Consider the following 18,468-nt stretch of genomic DNA (forward strand, 5'->3'; position numbering starts at 1 on the left):
TGTGCAGGCATGTAGCTGTGCGAACATCAGCATCATTGTATTTCATTTTGTGTTTGCATATTACCGCCTTTTGTCCTTCACTTACTGAGGCGCCATCCTTTCAAAACCTCAGGTTGCGGTATGTTGCAAGGACAGCAAACAAGGCCGCCATTCACATTCACACTAAAATCCTCATACTTTGTCTGTAGATTACAGCGCGGCACGGTCGGCACGCAACAAAATCCATACTGCGCTGGCCCCTCTCGAATCAATTTGCCATTGTCCGATGTTTTCTTCCCATATTGTACTCATCTGTGTGTCCCATCCCCATTGTTGTCTGTGTTGGGTTACTGTTTCTTGCCTGCAGTTCTCGTATGTTGATCTCATTACAGTACATTGTGTCCAGCTGTCATTGTTGATCCTAATGACATAAGAGGAAGTGTGGTGTGTTGGGGCGTTTCTAACTGTGTGTACATGATAAGCATTCTGGAGAACAGCTGCTTATCAGGTGTATGTCCCTGTGTGTCCCTGCAGTGTGCAACTGTAGTCAGAGAAGCATGATGCATTTAGTGGATTTCAATTATACACTGTTAAATCTAACAAGTTTGTTTTACTTAAAAGGAAAGTTAATTGCCCTGGAAAATGTAAGTGAATATAACTATTAATCTTAATTTACGTTTATTTTATATGTTAAGTTAACTTAATATTTAGTTATATATTTACTTCATTTTGTGACTTAAAACTTAAAAATGACAAGTTTAATTAAATCAATGTAAGTTTTAGCAACTTCAGTGAACCAAGTTTACTGTGCTATATATCTGTATTCTGCCAGTTGCATTTATTAATGTATTCTTAAACATTTTTTTCTTTGTCATGATCAAGTTAAGTCAGACTAACTTGGTTTTCTGAAGCTGCTAAGACTTATAAAAGAACAAGGTAATTTCACTTGTCACTTTTAAGTTGCAACAACTTAACAAATTAAGTAAATATAGCTGAATTTTAAGTTAACTTAACAATTAGATATAAAGTAAACATAAACTTAAACTTACTTTCTTTTTTCAAGATGATCAGTTTCCAGTGTTATTTTAAGAAAGATCAGTTCATCAGATCTTACAGTAATAGTGCAGTTACTGAAGCAACTCCCTTATGGTTGATCACGTTTTTTAGCCCCCCTCTTCTCGTTTTATGTAGCCACACACGAGACTTCTGCAAAAACAAATAGTCTTTCTGTTCCACATTCAACATTTTATGGGCATTTATTACTAGAGCTCTTTCTTTCTTTCTTTCTTTCTCTCTCTCTCTCTTTCTCTCTGTCTCTGTCTCTGTCTCTCTCGGTGGGAGGAAGTTGGGTGCTGTGCTTTGTACACTTGCTACACTCGTGATTTGATTAATAAGAAATCCAGCTCAAGCAGAGCCACTCTGCCCCCCCTCGCGCTCCCTCCTCGTCTCCCGCTCCTCTCCTCCACCCCGAGCCTCGGTTCAGCGCCTAGTTAGGCTGACCTGGCAGTATAAACAAGGCAAATGTTTTTCTCACTCCAGCCGTTTTATGACCACACTTAAAACTTTAATGGCGGCCTCCTTATCTACTGACAATTGCACGGAGGAACCAGGTTTTGGAGCTTTACTCAAGATTAGAGGTGTTAATATTTTAACTTTAACTACACAAGTTATTGTTGCACAGGTATAGGCACAGGATAGTTTATTACCCACACACTAACTGATGTAAATGTGAGTAGCTCTGTGCATCTCTTTGTATTGGTGCTCCTGTGTGCATCTGCTTATGTATCTATGCATTTGAAGTGCTGACCAAACATGTTATCTCACAGCAAACACAACACGTTGTATCTTTGGCTGTTTGCTTCCAGGAAGCGGAGAGTTGAGGGAGTGTCACGTTTACAGCAGGCATGCTGCTGATTTACGATCCGAGAAGTCCAGTATGTGTTTTTCAGAGACGGCATTCACATTTTCCTCTTACACTGTCAATATGCTAGATGGATATTTGCCCTCTTTTGTGTGTTTGTAAGACAGCGCAGAGAGACATGGCGAGCCAATTCCAACTGGTCAAATACTGTGGTCAGAATGAGAAAAAAGGCTGATGGAGCGGCAGCCTGCATGACAGTATCTCCCCGCGAGCTCGTCTGATGCATTATTCTATAAATAAGCAGAGATGAGAGAGCTAAAAAGGCAGACAGGATGGTCAATAGTGTCCGGGGGTGAGAGAGAGAGAATCTATGTCAAGCTCCAGCTCCCCTACGGAGGGCAGAACTCAGGCAGGAGGCAGGAAGGCCTAGGCTTCTCTGTGTGGACAATATGTTCCTCTTCAGTGGTGCATTCAATGTTGTGTTTTACCCCACACTCACTGTCCTGGCTACAGGTTTTCCACCAGTGGCGATGATGCTCCATGTACATGTATACAGATGGGTGAGAAACTGAAAGAAAACCTGGATAAATTAATGCAGATGCCTCCATACAAACTACAGGGGCTCGCTGAATGCTTTAGGTACAGAGCAGATGTGAGTCATATGCTATGGCCTTTGCAACTGAACATCTATGGAGAGTTTGGACTAACATTTTAATGCCAAGACACATCAAGCAAACATCACAGAACTACCAGCAATAAAAGCTGAATGTTGCGTTGCCTCACATCTTTGTGTCTCGGCCAAAAAGTTGCACTTGAACACATCGTTAAGACTACAGCCAAGCCAACTAACAGGCATGTGCTAGGCCTGAGTGAAAGGAAATTTCTCTCCATGCCAGTAGGCGGTCGTAGTCTGTATTCGTTTTTCAAAAAGGGGTACCGAAAGACTGACAGGATGGATTTGAGATGCTAGTTAGCCAGTTAGCACATTAACAACACAACCTGATGTTGGAAGAACAATTGAAATTTACTGTGCACTAGCAAACAGTAACACAACAAGTTACGAACCGTGGTGCTATTGAATTCACACCCTCTTGACTTTATTCGTTTTGTTTGCATTCCTCACATCCACTTCTCCTCTCGTGCATGGAGCTGAACTGCCAATCAGAGACGCCAATTCAACATGATGAATTGGCTGAAAAATAGCCAACAAAGGCCGACTGGTCTCAACAGTGCGACACACAGTGCAAAAACTAGGGCGCCACACGCTCACTGATGGCCCAACATTGACCGTCAGCTTGATGCGCCTCGGCCCTTACACAGCACTTTCATCGAACTTCTAAATCAGAGAATGTCTTTTGGAAGAATGATGTTCCTCCAGAAGATTTCCCTAGAGAACCTACACGGTGAACTGAAGCTGTGCTGGTGGCCCAGTATTTTACAAAGACACATTATGTTGGTCTTCTCTTGAGTTTGTCTCCCATCTGTGTCAGTGTGTTCAGAAAAGGGATGGAGGTGCAGCAAGTAGTGCTCCAACAGAACAAAAAAAAGCAGCGAAGGGTAAGATAATGCTTTGTCTAGACAGTCATTTCATTAGCCCCCCCCCAAAGCCCTTAACCTCCAGTCCAGCAGGCACTGGGATGTCCAGTAAAGAGCCAGGGTCATCAGTGCGTCTCTGGTGGTGTCGGTAGCCATTAGGCCTCAGCAAGTAGTCCAAATATATCCAGGACAGGGAACATAAACCAGACAGACCTAACAGCTTTCTCTGGATTGTCTCCTAGGTGACGGCAGGGGTATATTTATTTATGAACTGGATCTCATGCATTTTTGCCATTACATTTCTTTTTATGTAAATCCCTAAATCATTTTACATCCTGATTTGTATGAAGCAAAGAACTTTGAGGAGAGGCCTGGATGGGTTGAATGAAAAGCAGCTTTTATATTAAAAGACTATTTGTAATTACAAAGGACTTCTTGGCAGGTTTGGTGGTGTCTAAAGGCGTCCTCATCAATACTCTCTGTCATGTTGTCAGCAGAGTATAAATGACGGGTTTAATAAAAGAGAGTAAACAGAAGCAGGTCACAGGCTAGAATGCGAGGGCCACTCATGGCCCCGCTCTCCACGCTCTATTCTCCTTCCCTCCCTTTCAGTCCATCTCTCGCCCTCACATGGCATGCAGAACGGCCCTGATCCTCCCAAAAAGAAGATTAACAAACCCCTGACAGAGAAGTAATCTCTCTGAAAACATTGACTCCTACCATTTCAACATGCTGCTTCTAAACAGTGGAAAATGCCTCTCTGGTATGCTTAATTGCAGTATGCGGGACACACAGTGCTCCTTTAGGTATGCTAAATGGAAAGCCTTGGCTACTGAAGGCATTCCAACATTGTAAATGTGCAACAATGGACCTTTACTGTTTTGCACTTGGCATAGGGTTCAGAAATTCAAATAAACTTCAAGAGGACATTTTCAAGGGAAGGCCTTTTGCAATGGGCTGTTTCTGACAACAGTATAGAGGGTTGGGCTGTTCAGATTCTACATCATAAACATGTTTGAACCTCTGTTTGGATGAAGAGTGATTCATGAGGACTGGGGCTGCTTTCCCAATGAAGCATAATTGGTCACATTGTTGCCTGTGTATGTTGTCATGAGATAACATTCCAGCCATTTGACCTCTTACTTTTGGTCCATTTAATTACTTATCTGTGTTATGCATGTTGCTCTAAACTGTGGTGCTGTTTGTGCAGCTTTGAGTTTTGTGGCAAAAACCAGCTGTGCAGAGGGCGAATTACAAGAAACGTCCTATGCATTCCTAAATATTTTCCCCCAGTTTAGATGAACACTGTGTGGCCTTCAGTTCAATCCACCATGCAGGCGATGTCAAGTGAACTCTTTGACCATAGCGTTAAAACTGACAGAGAGTCAATGAGTGACTAAGATCAGGGTTGAGGAGGAATTCATGTGAGGCTAATGCATAGAGCAGCGAGCCTCAATCTGGCCTTGTAAAACCCCGCACTATCCATAATCATGCTGGCAGATATGTAATGCTGGAAAATTCCATAAGAGGAACAAGCAGGCTCTGTGTCTGTCCATCCATCTTTTTGTCCGTCAGTCTGTGCCTGTGATTATCCTGTGAGGCTCTCAGTCACACGCAGTTGACGCTGCTCTGTGACGCAACCCATCATTCAAATTATTTTTAGTGTAAAGTCCAGGCACAGGAATTGGTAATCCAAGGAGTGACATCTGGCCTTCAGGGCTTATGTGATTAGCAGGGAGCCTTGCCCCTAATAGCGGAGCGGACGATCTTCATTACCCCTCTGGACTGGTATACAGGAGCAGTCATGAAATGGCTAGGTGTGGGCAGTTAAAGGAAAAAGATTTGTGCGGATATGGTGGCTGAGGCTTTAGTATTACAAAAAGCAAGGAGGTGCTGTGCTTCATCAGCTGCTGTACATTGAGCCCCCTAATGTGCACTGCAGCTTCAATCCTGCAGCATTAAGGCTAAGACCAGATGACCATGCAGATAACTCGTAAGTCCGAGCAAGGCCACAGAGCAACTATACAATTCTTAAAAGGAGATAGAAGAGAGGTTAGGAGAGTTAAAAGAAAAACAAATGAGGCAAAGTATAGTGGAGGGCTGCCAACTTCCTACTGAATTAATCATCATCAGCACTCAAAGGGCTAATAATGACAAAGTGACCAGGCATGTCCCCTCCTCTCTCGCTTTCTGTCCGCAGCAGCAAGCCCACAATTATGAAAGTCCTCCCATCTTGGAGGAAAATGCTCCTCTAATTATCTCTGAACACAACAACACTTCCCAGCTTTCAAGATGTCTATTAAACACACAAAAGCTGCATTTTTTTCCCTCTCCAGCAGCAAACAAAGTTTAAGGGCTGTTTGCATGATTTTGTTAGTGTTTCATTCTTTGATTCCTGCTTCAGTCGATCAACAGCAAGGCCTTATTGTGTGGGCGTTGGCACGGCCAGGTGGAAGCTCTTAGTTTGTTAGCAGTAAACTAATTTTGGGTTTACTGGAAACTATTTAAACATAGCATTACGACAAGTCTTGTATAATCTTCCATGTGCTGTAATAATCATTTCAATGCTACAAACAAGCCTGTTTGCAAAGCGAGAGATAAAGAAAGGGACTATTTTTGGGCAGTTGTTTGCTTGGAGAAGCTTTTGCTTATTCTGAGGCAGCTTGTTCCCAGGAGTTCAGAGCACAGCCTCGCTGCAGTTTTGCTTTTGTTTTGTTGTCTTCGGGATCTGTAGTTGAAAGGGAGTTCAGTGGCCCTCTCCTGCTCTCATAGTTACTTGAACGCAATCTCTTCCACCACCTTCCCTAAAGTGAGTAATTGTGTATCAATAAATGCAAGGCTCAGCTGTGTAACGGGGAAGGAAATTGCGATCATTCCTTGAGACTTTTTCTGCGGGACTGTTTTTGTGTACAGTTTTGTGTTGCTCCGCTGTCTCTGTGGAGTGTCCCATGAAAGGGTATTCTTTTAGTATTCACTCAGCCTATTTACTTTGCTGCAGATGGGAACTGTGGGGAAATGGCATTTCCTCTGCATGAATCAGTGGTTTGCATAAGTACTAAATCTAAACCTGCTTATCTTTCTGCTAAACATTCTGGCTTTTATTTATGATATACAACAATATTAAAAATAACACTGAATTGTTTTAGGAAAACAATCTCTTTCCCACGAGTTTTAGTGACACCGTATCTGAATAAAAATTATATACTAGATGACAGACATAGAGACAGTTTAATGCCAAAGCCACAAATGCTTAGTGACATTGTGAAGGTTGTTTAACCCTTTAAACCTGAGCAAATTGGCTTGATTTCTTTCAAAAACATAGGAAGAAGGCAATAAGCAACAAAAACAAAAATTACCCAAGAAATTTGTAATCGGTACAAGGAAATCACCATTCACATTTGTTTAAAAAAAAACAAACAAAAAAACCCCCAAAACATTAAAAAATACAAACCAAAAAAAACAAGGAAATGACCTGGAAAAAGTGCTTAGAAATTATAATGATTTTGTAACATAACTTTAAATATGTAATAATGATAATTATAAGTATAGCTTTCCCTCACTTTTTTTCCTTTTTCCCCTAGGCATTTTTCCCTAGCTTTTAAAAAAATATTTTCTAAATTTACTAATTTCTAGCAATTTGTGGAACATTTCTTACCAACTTGTTCATTTTCTTTTCGCCTATGTTTTATTTTTTCAAGAAAGTGCACCAGTTTGCTCACGGTTCAAACATTTAAATACTCGTGAAGGGTATTTGAAAGCAGCTCGAGAAAAGTGATGTCCCTTCAGATTTCAAAGAGTTAATGCTTGTAACTTTATTGTGATGTTAAAGAGTTGAAGAGGTTACCATGCTGACACATCAGCATTTATGCTTGGTGTTTTAAAGACCTGCCCTGACCCAAGCTGTCTTTATTTAAAGCTACTGGCTACCTCTCGTGTTTCAGACACTCTCAATTTCCTAACCTCTCACTTTCATTCCCCTCCTGTCCTCTTTGCTCCTCCCCTCTGCTCCCCTCTTGTCACAGGTATGGCCTCGCAAGTGCAAGTGTTCTCCCCTCACACTCTCCAATCAAGTGCCTTCTTTAGCGTGAAGAAACTGAAGGTGGAGCAGAGCTGTAACTGGGATATGACAGGGTACGGCACACACAGCAAAGTCTACAGTCACAACAGCAGCAAGAACTTGTCGGCCGCCAGTGGCCCCCTCGGCATCAACAGCTCCCTGCAGGTCGCCAGCTCCACCCTGCCCTACGAGCAGGCACTCATTTTCCCAGCCAGCGCGGGCCACATCGTGGTTGCTTCAGCCAGCAGCACTTCGGGGGCCGTGGGGTCTCTGCTGGGCAGCGGGGGTGGAGGCAGCAGCAGCAACAGCAGTGGTGGTGGAGGTGGCGGCGGCGGCGGCAGTGGTGTGGGTGGCGGGGTTGGAGTTCACAACCTGACGCGCCGCAGCACGGTCAGTCTCCTTGACACCTACCAGCGATGCGGGCTTAAGCGCAAAAGTGAGGAGCTTGACAACAACAGTAGCGTGCAGATCATTGAGGAGCACGGCCCACCAATGATCCAGAACGGAGCAGCCAGTGGAGCCATGGTGGCCACGGTGGCCACTGCCACCTCCACCGCAACGTCCAAGAACAGCGGCTCCAACAGCGAGGGGGACTACCAGCTGGTGCAACACGAGGTGCTCTGCTCCATGACCAACACGTACGAAGTGCTGGAGTTCTTGGGGCGAGGAACCTTTGGACAGGTGGTAAAGTGCTGGAAGAGGGGCACCAATGAGATTGTGGCAATCAAGATCTTAAAAAACCACCCGTCGTATGCACGGCAGGGCCAGATCGAGGTCAGCATCCTGGCGCGTCTCAGCACGGAGAGTGCGGATGACTACAACTTTGTGAGAGCCTACGAGTGCTTCCAGCACAAGAACCACACGTGCCTGGTATTTGAGATGCTGGAGCAGAACTTGTACGACTTCCTCAAGCAGAACAAGTTCAGCCCTCTGCCGCTCAAATACATCAGACCCGTGTTGCAGCAGGTGGCCACAGCGCTAATGAAACTGAAGAGCCTGGGACTGATCCATGCTGACCTGAAGCCAGAGAACATCATGCTCGTGGACCCATCTCGACAGCCCTACAGGGTCAAAGTCATTGACTTTGGCTCAGCCAGCCACGTCTCCAAAGCAGTCTGCTCCACTTATCTACAGTCCAGATACTACAGGTAAGAGCTGCAACTCTGAAATGATTACTCATTTGCTGGATATAAAAGACTTAATTTAGGTACTTAATGTAAGATTGCAGAAGAGGAAATGCTACAAACACAGAGACTTGTCCTTCTGTTTATTCCTGCTCGTTGTGTTTGGATGATCATTGTGCTTTCTGCATCTTGTTTGATTTCTCCCAGCTTTAATAGGAATGTTTTCCTAGTTGAGCTGATTATTTGGCCAAACACCCAGATCTGCTGCCAGCCTTATGAGCTGCTGCTGAAGTTCTCTGTTTTCACTGTGATTCTGCCTTTCCTGTTAGCTTGTTTACTCCCGTAGTTAACCCCCTCCCTTTCCAATGTGGGATAGAACAGTAAAACTCAAAAGGCTTGCTGGGTAGCCAGCTGCTTATTGTGTTTAATGTGATAAAACAAGCATGTTTTAGTGTTACTTTGAAGATTATCAAAGGCCCGTTTCGTCCCCCCAAAACTTAGTGAAACTCTGGTAATAATGCATCAGGAAATACTTGAAGCGATGACATTTTTTAGTGTCATTGCAAGGTTCAGGGAAAGAAAGTGTTTTTTCCTGTTTTGCAATAGAGGAGTTTTTTGTTTTTTTTTAAGGTCTTAGAAAAACTCCCTCATTGAAGAAGGGTACCAATCATGTGGGGTGGCAGTCTGCCCACAGGCTTCTATTCACCCCTTTGCTCCCCAGGCCCCCGGACCCTCAGCCCCCCATCACCCTAGCTGGCTCCCATTTCCCCCGAGATAGAGATGAGGGGTCAGCCTGAGTTCTCCTGTAATATGTGCCTGTAATCCACACCAGCGGGCCCTGCATTAGAACCAGATGAGTCTCTGGGAAGGCCTTTCTTTCTTTCTTCTCCCACTACTTCTTAAACAGTCTTTTTTCGCCCATAGCAAACTGTGTGTTTAGGTTTCAGAGAAAGCAGCGTTGGGGGAACTGTGTGAGGAATCAAACAGTGTCCATGTCCGTACAGAGAGGCGCTTTGTTTGGAGCTCAGGCTCTGGTGCCGGGGCCAGCGGCTGAGGGAGGAACAGGTGTGTGTGAGCCGTGGTACCACACACGTAAACACACACATATACACATGCCAGGTGGTAGCTCTGCAACTAGTGTAGATTCTGTGGAAAAGAAATTTGTGGTCTCCATTCAGTGGATTTTGAGTTTGGTTTTATCTTTACAGTTGATCACTGGCTTTTAAATGTGCTACACTGAAGACCATTGTTTCCTGTTAAAACAGAGTGCAGGGAACTTATGCACAATAATTGGATTCAAACTGCTGCATTCGGAGGATGAAAAAACCTTCAGATCCTGATCTTTTATCACATCTGACAGGTGTATTATTTTACCTGAGCTTTAGTGTTTATTGGACTGTATTACTATCTCCTAAACCTACAATATACTAAGATCCCTGTATGGGAATTGGATTGTACGAGTCAACAGGGCAGTGCTGTTATATCAGTTTAAGTAGCTCATCCTGAAGTAAACACCACTAGTAGCCTGTTGTTGTTGCTCCTGGCCTGTAGGTCAACAAGCAGGGCCATAAAATGTTCCTGTTTGTTTTCTTGAGGAGTGACGAGTAGGAGAGCGGAGAGATCATCCCTTCATTTCCTCTTGGCAGCAGAGGAGGGGAAAGAAAGGCTGACACTGACCAGAAAATTACCCACCAGCCACCAAAAACCCCAAACCAGGGACTTGGTGACCCTTGTTTGAGGCAATGGGAGCGGTTTGTGTGTGTGTGTGTGTGTGTGTGTGTGTGTGTGTGTGTGTGTGTGTGTGTGTGTGTGTGTGTGTGTGTGTGTGTGTGTGTGTGTGTGTGTGAGACATAGAGAGAAAGAGAGAGACAGGGTTTTCTGTACTGCATTATGTCACGCACGTCCAATATGTCAACAGCAAGAGTGTGTTTGCTTTCTCATTGTGAGGAATGAGGCAAGTCTTACAATTCAATTCAAAGAGTGAGCTCATGGGAGATGAGCTCCGCGGGTGTCTCGGCATCGCATGCCGTTTGGGCAGCAAACAAACTTGGGCTGCGGGTAGAGTTCATGGTGAGTTCAAAAGCTTAGAGGAGAACATCAAACCATCTTTGATGATTTCAGATGAGAAGATTGCGGGATAGTTTCTGTTTCTGTTGTGCAGACGGTACCTTTACAGGGTAGAGATTACATGCAGGTGGGATTTGCCAGCTCCAACCTGCCGACTCTGTGTTACTCTATATCCTTCACAATAGCAAAAACATCCCCCCGTTGTCGTCTTTGATTCTTGTTAAATAAAATATTTTTTGCCTTAGTGCATTTAAAAGTGCAGGTAAAACAAAGTCAGTGATTTCTTTCCTAACACATTATGAATGTTAGTAAATACTTGTTTGAATCATGAAAACAAACATGAGAACTGTGTAGTACTTATTTGTGTTGTTAGACCATTAAACTGACAACATTTTTGTGTCCAGGGTGGGCCTAAAGGCGTGCTTAATGATGCACTGAAACCATCTTTAACATACCCTTTACCCTGCTATGTAAAAACAAAGAATGAGCTGCTGTAAAACAACAGACACTCATTAGCAGCTAGCTAAGTAGCACAAAGCACACAAAGCCCTCTCAGCCAAAGAGCAGGCCGCCGAGCAGGTACAGACTCTCGTTAGCAGCAAACTCAGTGGCGTAGCTACAGGAATGAGAGGGCCGCTGGAGGGCGACAGACTCGTTAGCAGCTAACATTAGCACAAAGCACATACACAAAATAGTGAGCTGTACCTGCCGGCAGGCCAGGTAGCTGATTCAAGCTAAAACAACTGAAAGATACGTTAGTAATGGATATTCTCCTTGTGTTTATACCATTTAACAGATTTGTTTATTCACGTTTTTAGCAGCATATGATATAATGTTACAAGTTCTAACATTAGTAGTTACCATAGCGTACATTTTTGAAACCCAATTTTATAATGGAGTTGTTTTTTAGGAATTCAAATTTGGCTGATTGGTTAATAATGCTATTTTTTCTGTGATGTGACAGAGTAATTACACATTTATTTTTGCTTTACCTGCACTTGAAGTTTTTCTCTTGTTTGGTTGATGAGGTGATATGACACGAAGAATTGTGAGAGTAACATCCTTCTTCTGTTTTCAATCTTTTCATATAGATGAGAATAAAGACAAAGTCATTTTAAGCCCATTTGTAGACATTATGCACACAAAGCCATAATCACTTGCTTTTGCTTGCAACCATTTGGTGGGAATTTCATATCCCTCACACATGGCTGTTTGCAATTTGGATGCCATAGATAATGTCACATGTGCTGTAAGAGCCTCGCAAATGACTTATGGATTTTCCACAAGGTTGACTCATGCAAATAAAACACCAGTGTTCAAGGTAAACAAGTGATGTTGGATTTGTGAGAATAGCTCTTAGGGTGCTTAGAGTTTCAACTTTGTTCGCTTCAGTGCTTAGCGAATACAGGCTCATGTAGCTGAGCTCATCTGTCCTTGTCAAATAGGCCTGTCTGTAGCACTTCTGCACTCTGTGCCACTGTACTTGAATAGTCTCCCCACTATTTTATAAATATATTATTAGCTTAAGCTCTTTGCTCTGGCGTCTCTCTGTCCTGTTCTTAATTATTGTGTGGTGTTAACGTCCTCATTACATCAATGTGTGACCTAACCCAGGTTCTACTTCTTTTATCCTTCTCTCCTTTCCTGCTACCCTTCTCCCCTCATGCCTAAAGCTAATGATGTAACAGGTAAGCTGGCTAGTCAAGCCTACCCTGTGCCAGATAAACGGATTATTGTCTTGTCCCAGTTGGGCATGTTGGTGCTATTTATCTTATCGGGTAAAGGCCATGAGATGGGTGGAATGCAGCGAGACATTATTTAGGTTTATGTTAAGTTTCCTGAGGCAGTGCAGCTGGCAGGAGCTGGCCTTGTGGTGGCTGCTGGTAGAGGAAGGGAGGTGTAGTGTGCAGACAGTGGTGGGGATGGTAGGACTCTCTCACTCTACGTAACTGTCTGCTGGACTGTCCAAAGGGCTTGTCATTTAGGTAATGGGATTTTGGTGTCTCCAAAAGACTCCAGAGGTCTGCATGCAACTGAAGCACCTGTCTGACTTTCAGACACGACCAGTTTTGACGAAATTTGAAACCTGAACCCAAACTAATCGTAAACTTATAGGGTCAGTTTAAATCACAAACAATCCTCATCACAGAATGCCTAACAGCAATAAGATTTTATTGATACCTACGACATTATCGATTCTGCTTCCATTTCTTTGTTGATTACCTTATGGATTCCTGATCAGTTTTCTGTGTGAAAAAAGGTCTTCCCAGATTTTCAGTGTCAGTGCAATTGTTTTATAATCTCTGAATCTGAACACTGTAGAAACACAGTAGAAAAAAGTCATGCATATGATTAAGGTGTGCAAAAACTCCATTGTTTGACCATTTTCATTGTCAAAAAAAAAAATGTGCCTAACCTCCCTGCATGTTTTTATAACAGGGGATGTTTTCCCTTGGCAACGGACACGCTGCCCAGTTTAGAAGCGCTGGAACTTGTGTGAAGAGTATAAATGTGAGCATAAATGTGAACACCACCAAAATTAAGAATTCACATATGTTATTTCCATCGCTGAGAAAAGTTCAGTCAGTATTTGTGAACATGAGCTACTCTCTCTCAGCTGTTATAGGGTATTTCGTCTGCGGCTTCTCTATAGGCACTGAATGGGAGATGGATTTTGTTGTCCCACAGAAAATTTGTTCTTTCTTTAATATACAAATTAGCTTTTTTCTATGTATTGTTCCTCACTTGTGAAACCGATAATGTACCTCAGTGTCATTTAGAACATCTTTCCAAATTCATTGTCCAAGGAGTAGCTCAAATTTTTATACCCTATGAAATCACAAGTTTGAGTTTTAGCCCTTTACTTTTGGATTTTGGAGAGAATTGTTATTTTTCCTAAAATTACTAGACCATAGGAATGACATGTATGATTATTGAAAATGGGTAAAGTTTCCCTTCAAGTCCATGTTGTGTAGAACGATTTTTCAGCATGTTTCTGGAGTTTGCGCTTTTACTTGAAATGATCATTTTAGAAACATTAAGAGCAGCACTGTTGTCATTCTTTTCTTCGCTATATGAGGCCATGTTTTGGACCATTTCTTCCTCTCTGCCATCACTCCTTCCTGCTGCAAGTCTCCAGCAGCATACATGCATTTAAAGTCATTGTTTTGTGATGTGCAACTGTCAGGAAACATGTCGGCACTGATTAAAGGAACTGATTAACTTGGACGCATACGATCGCAATTCCAGTGTGGAACTGGTTCTCAGTTCCACATTGCTAACACCTAAGCATACACTGAAGAGATCAGTATACAACAGTGGAAGTGATTATACAGTCTCTAACCCCCCAAAACACACACATACAAATTCCCAATGTCAGTATTTGTGGAAAATGCATCAAGTTATTGTAACTTTATCAAACAATCTGACAATCACACCCACTTCAGGCAGCGACTGGCCAAGGTGTACCAAGGTGAGAATTAGGAAATGCTTAAACTTCTCTCTCAAGTTCTTTTCATTCTTACTTTTTTGGTGTGTGAGTGAGCGCAACACTACGAGCAGCTTCCTGGAGACCCCGTCTGAACGTGTGCACCATTATCCCCATATCTAAATAATTAATTATCATGTCTAGCCCCTCTCATTTCATCCCACCTTTGAATGTGGCCGTTTGGAAATAGCTGTAAACAGTTTTTGCCTTCATTTCCATAGTTCTTTTTCTGTGCACAGAGAGGCTCTCTGACAGTGATGGTTTTACAGAGGCTTGCCTAATTGCCACAAGACAGAGGAAAAGAGAAAAGGACAGAGCAATTTCCTGTAGTAATTAAATATCTTAATATTAACAACTGGGAAGCCTGAAGCTGCATACATGTCAGCACCTGCCAGCTCGTACCTGCACACATTACAGACTTAGCACGGGTGTGTGAAACCTATATGGTGCGTAACAGGGCCTGAGGAATTAGCCTATTAGACATTGTGGGTGAAAGGAAAATGAGTCAACAGTGTGTGAGAGGGAGGAAAAGGCTTGTTGGTGTCACCAGTGATCTGAAGTGGCCAGTGTCTGTGTAATCTCAGTGTCTATCAGTGTGAAGCAAAAGGCCTCTGGCTGTCGAGATCTTAAAGCATCCAGGCGGAAACTTCACAAAAAGCTCATATTATGGAACTCTCTGCATTTTCTAATTTTAGTATCTTTTTATTCATGTTGGCAGTAAAGATGGGGCGCAGCTGATGCTACAGTAGGATCTCTGACACCACCGGGCTTATGTCGAAGCCTTAATGAAATATGTATCTGTCTCCATCAGGGGTTGGTGCAGTCGCTGCTCGGGCGGCAGAGGCGGCTGAGGAGTGTAAGACGAGCCCCTGCCCCACCTGTCTATCTGTCTCTCTATCTGTTGTTGGCGTTGCACAACCACACAGACAGGGGTAGGCGTTCCAGCACATTTACCCTGCCTCCGTGCGAAACATCAAGGGGTGTTTTAATGAATGAGGTTGCTATTAGTTACTGTTCTGTGAAGCGTGTGTTAAAAGTGTATGTGTGTGTGTGCCAGAGAGGTAGATAAACGCCAGGATCGGGTTGCCACGGAGGAAAGATGGATTAGAAAAGGACGGAGAGGCAGATTCGCTCGGTGGCAGCAGGAGCTGTTAATAGTGCAGGTGTTGTTTGTGTGAAGATCCGCGAGAAAGTGAACGGGAAGGAGAATGGGGGGGAAAGAGGGTAGAGGGATGGAGGCGGGGGTGCGAGTAGAAGGTCGTTGTTTTGCATTCCTCACCAGCACCTGGAACAGCGCTCTTTTCCCCCCAAGCAGTGGCAGATTATTACTAATGCAGATGAGCTTTCATTAGGTTCAGCCTGACTGGGTAGCTTTTTTTTTGCTGACTTTTTATTTAGCGTCATATTTCTAGCTTTTGACCACTCAGAGCTTTGGACGTTCTGTTGTTGTTGACAGCAGACGCAGAAAATCATCGGCTATTATCAGGAAGCGGCACATAAAAGAAAGACCCCTAAAATGATAATTACTGCTCCCTGTATTCACTACTGTGCTTTTTATGACAGTCATAACACCTTAGTATGCATGACAGAATCCTAATAACCTGTTTCTCATTTATAATTTGCCTCTGGGCAGCTCTTCCATGTGTCTCCACAGAGCAGCCGGCAAGCAGGAGACATGTAGCAGCTAAGCTAATTAACTACCGGTAGTCAAGCATATGCATCGGAACATATACAGTAGTCAAGCGCTCACAGTCATTTTGGCAAATAATGAATGAGAATTATTTAGCTCTTAAGGAAAAAGTGAACTTGGCCACCTAGCTGATGGATACACCTATCAATACACTCTGACAGACTGCCCCCGGTGTGTGTGTGTGTGTGTGTGTGTGTGTGTGTGTGTGTGTGTGTGTGTGTGTGTGTGTGTGTGTGTGTGTGTGTGTGTGTGTGTGTGTGTGTGTGTGTGTGTGTGTGTGTGTGTATGGTGCATGTGTGTGTTTGTGCACCCCTGCCAGTGTGGGACTGTGTGCTCCTACGTTAAGACATTGCTTTCTGAGTTTTACCACTTCGTTTGATCCTGGCTACTTGTCGTTGTTCTCCCTCGCAGTTCAATTTCCATACATTTCCCAGGATATTAAGCTGACGGAAATTAAGCTGCCTTGATAAAACGCAGCGAGCCGCCCACTTAAGCTCACTGAGGCTGCAATCTGTCTGCTCTATATTGATTGGCTTATTTGAAACATAGGTTTTTTTTCCCTCACCTAAGCTTTCGGAGGTGGTTAGCAGATGTTGGCAAGTAGGAACTTGCACAGGTGTTTGTAGAGTTGCTGCGCATGACACCGCAGGCTAACGGAGGGAAATCATAAAGTGGAAGGTCATTAAAATGTACAGACTGGACTGTAGGGCCAGGACCACAGAACAATGGAATTTTCTTTTCACTTTAAAATCATTAACTGGACAGGTGAAATTTCTCTCAGTGGTAGTCATATATTAATTTTCCTTATTGCCATAGATTTGTCTTTCTTTCCTGGAGTTAAGTGCCAGGGGGTTGGCAGGGTGATGGCTGCCATCAGCGGCTGACTGGCACAGGTGCCCTCGGGCCTAAATAAATCATGAGACCTCCTGCCAACCCCCCCCCACCCACCGTTCCTGTATGCCCGCCATCCCTCTGCAGGGAGCTCCAGAAAGGGGGGAGCCCACACCGCTGCGCTCCTTCCCGCCCTCCTTGCCTTTCTCTTCTTTCCCGCCTCCCTTCACCTTCCCTTCACACCCCCCCCCTCACCTCTTCCATCCACTTGCATGAATATTTAAAAGCTAGCACCAGGATGGAAAATATGTAGCAAGGGCAATGACGACTTGCTGAAGAAGAAAAAAAGAAATATTCATTTTTGGACCCTTTTTTTAAAGGCAGGTCATGGGAGTATTGATGAATTTCCGACTGGTCCAATTACAGAGGGAGAGAGTTATGAAGACAGAAAAACAGTCAACAACAGTCTGACAGAGAGACAGACAGAGGGCAGGAGAGACACTGAGAGACACTGATCCAAGCTGTAGCTGTCCAGCTGGGGAGAGGATTGGGGGGATTGGAGAGGCCCGGCAGGGACCTGCAATTGGCTCCATGCTGGCGCGCGCGCGTGTGTGTGTGTGTGTGTGTGTGCGTGCGTGCGTGTGTGTTGTGTGTGTGTGTGTGTGTGTGTGTGTGTGTGTGTGTGTGTGTGTGTGTGTGTGTGTTCGGACGGACTGCCACTTTGTCAGAGAATGCCTGGTGTGCAGAGGCCCATGCAGGCTCCCATGAAGTTTTCAACAGAACAAAACAGATGCATTTGTTTTCTCAATTGGAGGAATTTGCTAATGTGCATATACGAGGGTAAATAGTTTGGCTAATTTGCGGCAGGCAAGTGGGCAGAGCTCTCCGTCGCTCAGCCAGCCAGCTGGGGCCCCTGTATAGAGAGAAAAAGAGGCTTTGATGACCCCCCTCCCTTCTCCTCTCCTCACATCTCTCTCTCTTTTCATTTAGTATCATCCCTGGCTCAACACAATAACTTGATTTTCCTCTAACTGCCATTTTAACGATTTTATCCGCTCGCTTTTATGTCCTGCCTCCCCCTCCCCTTTTTTAAACGTGTTTGATAGAAGATGTTCGACAGCCCAGTTAAACATAGCTCATATTCATGGTGACAGTTGTCGCTCTATAAAAATGTTGCTATTTTTCATTGCAGATGGCAGAATTAAATGGGGCTCTGTTCTTACCACACAGGCTATTTTCAGCAGCGCTCATAAAGTCATAAAGCGACGTCGCCATGTGACTTTTAGATTCCAATTATTAACGCCTCGCTTTGTTCACATTCATTGTCGTCAATTTCAGATAGGATCAGGGGCGTTTTATAAAAAGCATTTTGCTTAAGTTAAGAGGGAAGTTTTATATCCATGAAAAGAAAAAAAAGTATGGAATAAAACTGAGGCAACAACAAAATCTCAGGTTTAGAGATACATAACAGTCCTGATTTAGAGGAAGCTTAAAAATGCATGGGTCAAAAAAAGGGTAAAAGGGTACAGGAAGTTAAGGACATGATATTTATCAACACAAAGCATCAGATGTAGCTGTCTGTTATCATTGTGCAGTGAGTCTTTCATGGCAATCTTGTTCCTAAGAAAAGCCCATTTCCACAGAACATACGTCACCATTGTCATTCTTTTATTGACCTTGTGTGTCAGTGAACTCCTCACATATGAACGTCCCTGGGGTTTTTTTCTGAGGATGAGCTGGAGGAGCTTTTCATAGAAATTGCTTTTTTGGAATATAAAGGCCACTCAAGATTCTGTTCAAGGAGTATGCCAGTCATAAGACAGGTCTGAAGCAAAT

At 43.7% G+C, this 18,468-nt stretch overlaps 1 protein-coding gene across 4 annotated transcripts in view; it reads left to right on the plus strand.

Moving 5' to 3' along the window:
* Window positions 1-18,468, plus strand: part of hipk2 (homeodomain interacting protein kinase 2) — an 89,161-nt gene that overhangs the window by 12,860 nt on the left and 57,833 nt on the right. For all 4 annotated transcript variants that reach the window (XM_042495594.2, XM_042495595.2, XM_088080050.1 and 1 more), the window contains exon 2: window positions 7,399-8,581. In XM_042495594.2, the coding sequence (XP_042351528.1) occupies window positions 7,399-8,581 (1,183 nt within the window). The remainder of the gene's footprint in view (window positions 1-7,398; window positions 8,582-18,468) is intronic.

Source organism: Plectropomus leopardus, chromosome 7, assembly GCF_026936395.1.
Source record: "Plectropomus leopardus strain MGB_pleo_1.0 chromosome 7, ASM2693639v1, whole genome shotgun sequence".
NCBI classification, from domain to species: Eukaryota; Metazoa; Chordata; class Actinopteri; order Perciformes; family Serranidae; genus Plectropomus; species Plectropomus leopardus.